Source organism: Lipotes vexillifer, unplaced genomic scaffold (genome assembly GCF_000442215.2).
Source record: "Lipotes vexillifer unplaced genomic scaffold, Lipotes_vexillifer_v1.1 scaffold250, whole genome shotgun sequence".
Lineage (NCBI taxonomy): Eukaryota > Metazoa > Chordata > Mammalia > Artiodactyla > Lipotidae > Lipotes > Lipotes vexillifer.
In genome coordinates, this window is record NW_006785198.1 from 1503642 (window position 1) to 1509907 (window position 6266).

At 35.2% G+C, this 6266-nt stretch overlaps 1 protein-coding gene across 1 annotated transcript in view; it reads right to left on the reverse strand.

Moving 5' to 3' along the window:
• Positions 1–2103: 2103 nt before the first annotated feature.
• COL24A1 (collagen type XXIV alpha 1 chain) overlaps positions 2104–6266 on the reverse strand; it is a 382692-nt gene continuing 378529 nt past the window's right edge. The window contains exons 59-60 of the mRNA XM_007457245.1: positions 5209–5424; positions 2104–2250 (exon numbers count right to left, since the gene is read on the reverse strand). Coding sequence (XP_007457307.1) covers positions 2104–2250; positions 5209–5424 — 363 coding nt within the window. The remainder of the gene's footprint in view (positions 2251–5208; positions 5425–6266) is intronic.

The following is a 6266-nucleotide window of genomic DNA, read 5'->3' on the forward strand; positions in this document are numbered from 1 at the left end:
GCCTCTCACTGTCGCGGCCTCTCCCGTTGCGGAGCACAGGCTCCGGACGCGCAGGCCCAGCGGCCATGGCTCACGGGCCCAGCCGCTCCGCGGCACGCGGGACCCTCCCAGACCGGGGCACGAACCCGCGTCCCCCGCATCGGCAGGCGGACCCCCAACCACTGCGCCACCAGGGAAGCCCGCACAGAAGTTTTAAATTTTGCTGTAGTCCAATTTATTGTTTTCATTTGTTGAATGTCCTTTTGGTGTCAGCTCCAAGAAATCATTGCCAAATCTAATGTCATGAAGCCTTTCACCTAAGTTTTCTTTTAAGAGTTCTATAGTTTAGCTCTTACATTTAGGACTTTGATCCATTTTAAGTTATTTTTTAAATTTTTGATATTATTCCAAATGTGGGTTACAGTAATAGTTTTCATCATTTTGAGTCAATTTTTGTGTATGATGTAAGATAAGGGTCCAACTTCATTCTTTTGCATGTGGATATCCAGTTTTCCCAGAACTATTTGTTGAAAAAACTGTCCTTTTTCCACTGAATGGTCTTGGCACCCTTGTTGGAAATCAGTTGACCATATATGAGAGAGTTTATTTCTGTGCCATGACCTCATTTTGTACCAGTAGGAAATAGGCCCTATAATCCTTTTATAGGTATGCAATAGATACTTTCTGGTAATGTAATATATATAGTACAGAAGGTCTATGCCAGAAGGGCTATCAATCATATATAATAAAAGGATATGGTAAAAAAAGAAGAAAAACAAATACCACCAAAAAAGATTTTAAAGCACATTTTTATTATAGATAGGCAAGTGTGGTTTGCTGTGGATAATAGTATGTTTATAATGGATGTACATGCTTTTCTGTATACCAAAAGGTATAATATTTTTCTTTTAATACTTAACTAACACTTCTCTGACAACAAGGAAAGTCTGAACTTACTGAGCCTATTTTAAATAGCAAAGGACTGTTTTTGTTTTCCTGAATGTTACTTTAAAGACTGATAAATTGAATTCTTTTAGGTCCCAACACATTAAATTTAAGAACAGTGAAAGAAAATCAATGAATAATTACAAAAATATGTAATTTCTATGAAGCAGAAATATAAAGTTTTTATAATTTAAAACATAAGCAATTTCAAAAGATTTGCTGAATTAATTAGAACTTTACAAAATATATATACACAAAATATCATCCCAGATGATCATGGATTTTTAAAAATAGTATATCACAACCCCTAAACTCTAACCCAAACCTACTACTGGATGTAGCTGGCCTACAATTTTTTACAGCAATTTAAAAAATAAAACAGTTAAAAAAACCCTCCCAATTCTCTTGTGCTTAAGCACAGGTTACAATGTGCTGGCTTTGATTCTAATATCCACAAAGAGAATTTTAAAATAAAACAAGGACTTCACATAAATAATGTTTTACTTGTTATTAAGTATGTGACAAAACAAATTAAAATAAGTACTAACAACCAAAATATATCTTGATGTAACCAGTACATACACTCTTAAAGAATGACAAAGACAAATAAAGAAATAGTCTATGAAAGCCACAAGCACCTTGTTTTAGAAAGAGCATCAAGCAGCACAAAAAGGCAACATGTAAGAGGTAGTGTATCACCGGCTAAGATGTATATGCCCACTGGGGACCTGAATACAGCTTAGTATTTGGGAAAATAAGACATCTCAGACTGTGGCTTGCAATTTTTAGACAGAAGCATTGCACGTTGGGGAGCATTAGCCAGTATTGCTCCATAGTGCTTTGCGTCTCCAGCTGTCTAATGGGTACTTTGCTCTCAGACAGTCAAAAAATATAGAATATCCTGAAGAATTCCATGTTTATAAATGTTCAGTTCTAGGGAATTCTCTGAGAAAGCTCAGATCAATATAATTTTTAAAAGAATTAAATACTTATAGTCCTTTAAAAAATGCCTCGTCTCCTTCTTAGGAGGAAGTCTTTTTCTTCCTGAGATTCTTTAAGATTTAGCCAATGCTTTATTCCATGCATTTCATAATATCCAATAGTACCTTTCTGTCTATATTTTTCCCTCTGCAGCAACTACCTGGCCAACAGCATGAATTCTGAACTAATTCAGAGACTTTAGAGAAAGCATACAGAACTGCTTTCAATGTAATACTTCCGTTCAGTTTTGAGATGAGGAAGTTTTTGTACTTCAATTACTGGAAGTTGATTAGGGTCCTGGGTGTGAAAAAGGAATTTTGCTTTATGCCAGCTGCCATCTTGAATCTGTAAAATAAGAATGAAATGCTTTAATCTGTAATTGTTTCATTAGCAGCAGACAGTGTCCTTCACAGACAATGTAGACTTATTTTAAGGATTAGAAATAATGAACAGAAAATGCCTAGAACAATGCCTGGCACGGAGTAAATGCTCAAGAAGTGGTAACAATTACTATGAATAATTGAAAATATGTGCTTATTCCTTTCTCTAAATGGCATTGTATGTTCTGATTTTTCTTTTGAGGGTTTCTGCTTCTGTTGTCTGTGGATCATTGGACCAGATATGAATTTAAAAACTGCACTATTCCTAATGTGAGTAATACCCATCTGTTTTGTGTTCCTTTATTTGGGAGTGATGCTTCAGGATGGGCATTTTTCTTGGATGAAAGGGAATGAGCTAGCTCAACCTCTCTGTACTTTAGGCAGGAAATAAGCAGAAGCACTTCAGTAGAAGTAAGTTATAATTACATTGAATCATCTTTTAGGTTTCTTTTTTTCCATTCTGGGGTTACTGTTTATATAGTTTCTTTCATTCCTCTCTTCCTTTCCTTCTAGGCCTTTCTGTTTCTCTTTATTACTGTATGCTCTTTTGTTTCTGGTAAATTCTATTATGGATCAAAAACTATTACATGATTAAGATTCAAGAAGACAAAATAGAGAATCACAGTTGACTAGTTTTGTGAAGCTTTTTATACAGGAGTTTATTCATTTACTCATTCACAGAATTATCATGGTAAAAATTTTAAAGTTTGAAGGAGCTTTAGAAATTATCTAAACTATAAATTCCACTTTATGTTAAGGCAATTGAAGCTCACAGAAGATAAATTACCAAAGTCACAAGCTTGGTATAATAACTAGAATAGAGTTCCCTGTGTAAGACACTGTCAGATTAACTTCATTAAATCTCAGACAATATGTGTTGAACACTAAGTACATTTGGCACAGTTGAATAAGATGTAATCCTTCATTTCCTTACAGCGCTTGGAAAATATAAAGATGAATAAATTAGTTCTGGCTTCTGAATTCTAGCAACTTATAAATTTAGTTGGGGAGAGGAGAAACAGCCATAATGTAAGACTGTATATGATAAATGCAACATAAATAATGTAGACAATGAGTGCTAAGTCCCTCATTTCCAACTGGAAGTGTCAGGGAAAGCTTTGTGAATTCAGAATTTAAGATGGGCCTTCAAGTTTGCCTACAATTTCCACTTGGTTAGAGGGGTAGAGAATGGCACTTCAGAGAAAGGGAATGACCTAAATAGAAAAAAAAAAAACAGTTGGAAAAGTAGAATGTGGTTGTGAAAATAAGCCTAGCATGGGGTTTAAGTGCACAGATTTTGACTTGGAACAGATTTTGATAGAAACCCAAGTACAGCTATTCTCTTCACATATAAAATGGGAAGAATAAAAACCTACCTCACAGTATTGTGTGGATTAAATGAGTCTTCAGTTAAAAGTCCCTAGCAGTGTGGCATGGCATTGACTTTGGAACTGTACATACCTGGGGTTGATTTCTTGCTCCTCTGCTGATTAGCTGTATGACCTTGAACAAGTTACTTAACCTCTGTGCCTTCACTTTCTTACCTATAAAATGATACTAATAGGAACTTCTTCACAAAGCTGTTATAATTAAATAATGTATATGCAGTACATGGTACCTGTCATCTAATAAATCTCCAATAATTAGTAGTAGGAATTGTTGTTTTTGTTGTTATCATTATTATAAATAGATCAGGTGGACCACACTTTAGGGTACACAGTCAGTGAAAGGTAGAAAGGTAGGTTTGGGGCCTGACTATTCTAACTGCTGAATAAAGAGCTGATAAGTTTTGATTGTGTCTCAGAGATAGTAGTGAGCTCACTAAAAGTTTCAGGACAAAATTGTGAAAGTTAAATTAATTTGTTGGTAATATTGATCTCTTCACCTATAGAGAGTGAGCTGTATACTTCTGTTTGCTTATGATTTTTCAAATACCCAAGAGCTGTTTATCTGAAAATGAAATGTGAAAAAGTAAAGCACCCTAGAAATGGTAAGAGATCTTAAATCATGGGCTTCATAGTACACCAGAACAGGAAACCGAGCTACTTAAAGAAATTAGGATGTATGTAAAGTGGACAACCCTATACTATATAACAGGAGTCAGCAAACTCTTCTGTAACTATATAACAGGAGTCAGCAAACTCTTCTGTAAAGGGTTAGATAATAAATGTTTTAGGTTTTGTGGGCCATACAGTCTCTGTCGCACTTGCTCAACTCTGCCATTGTAGTGTGATAACAGCCCTAGATAATAAACAAACGAATGAGTGTGGCTGTGTTCCAGTAGCATATATGTACAAAGACGAGTGCTGGGCTAGATTTGGTCTGTGGATTATAGTTTGCGACACCTACTCTACAGCGTAATGTTTTAAAATTATAGACTCTTCACTATTATTTAATTTTAATAGGAAAAATGGGCTATGATTCAAATACAGATTTGTAGGGTCAGTCAATCTGCCATTATGCCCATTATTTGGTATCAGGTATAGGGACTGACAAAATGAAATAAAGCTGACTTGCCTCTATAACCTGCCTTCCATGAAGTAATGAGATGCAGAATCACAGTGGTAAAAATATAGGAAAGAAATCATTTGTCTGTATGCCCTATCTGCCATCTGTCTATCCATCCATCGATCTATGATATAATTATTTCATGTGGGGAATAAAAATTACATTTATGTATTAACACCTGTTTTGCATATAAAACTTCACGGATGAACAATGGGTGTGACAAAAGTTGATATGATATAAGCAAATAATTGATTCTGAAAAATGTACAGTTATTACACATCAGGCACATTAAAACTTACTACCCTTCTGTATCTGCGGTTTGCAATTAAAGTCCTACTCATTATATTAATTTTATATAGTTTTATCAATTTTACGTTAGTTATATTGAACAATTTTAAAAGTGCCATTCCCTTACCTTGCAGTCATCTGAAAGCACTTTAGGTTCAAGTAGAATGTTTTCTTCGAAAATCTGGCTATTCCATCCCTTGAAACCAATGGTCAATCCTGAGCCACTTGTCTGAGCACTTGTCCACACTGGAGTGTTTAGACAATGAATGGTGATGATATGGGTGGCTTCTGAGCTCAGTAAATGAAGGAAGTTCATCTGGACTTTTCCGACTCCAAACTCCAACTAATGTCATTGAAACAATATGCAAGTTATAAGATATGGCAATTGAAAGCCTTACAGTTTGGGGAAACCTGAAGGAAGTCCTTGACAGGCCAGGGGTGGGGCAGGGGGGAATCCCTGATTTATAGCATTTTCTGATTTCCACCCGTATGGTGGGAGCTGTAAATACTCCCGCAAGAGACATTAATAATAGACTCTCCTGAGCAGTATGAGCTGGCTTTAGCATACTACTAGGCTACTAGATATGAACAAAAAAAAAAGAGATACTTTGCATAATGTTATTTAAGATGCATTAATAATTTTTTGTTGATTACTGCTTAAGATTTTTTCATAAAAATCTGAAATTCTGTCTATCCTTTCATTTAAAGATTTATTTTTGAGTTTCCAAAGATAAGTTAAAAGTTGTAATAATAAATTGATTAATTTTAACTATGAGAGCCTTTACAGACAAAGACAATCTTAGTCTTTGTGTTGCCAGCCCCTGATGCAGTTCCAGTCATATAGTGAGTCATCAGCAAGTGTTTATTGCATGAATGAATGAATGCATGAACAAGTATTTACTAATAAAGTGAACGATAAAGGGCAACACCGGAGCAAGGAAGTATGGCTGCACATTTTCTAGGCTTGAACAAGGAAACAGATTTTTCTATAGCTTTAGGCATCATCATCATCATTATTTTAGCATTATTCAAGCATGGGGATGGTCATAACATAAATGAATAGAAGTAGTTCCTACTGAGGAATTTATGTTCATCTCCAAACACAAAATCAGAGAAATATCAGTTATGAGGTAACAGAGAAGGAAAAAAAATAAAATGACAACAAAAAAGCAAAACTTCAGGGAA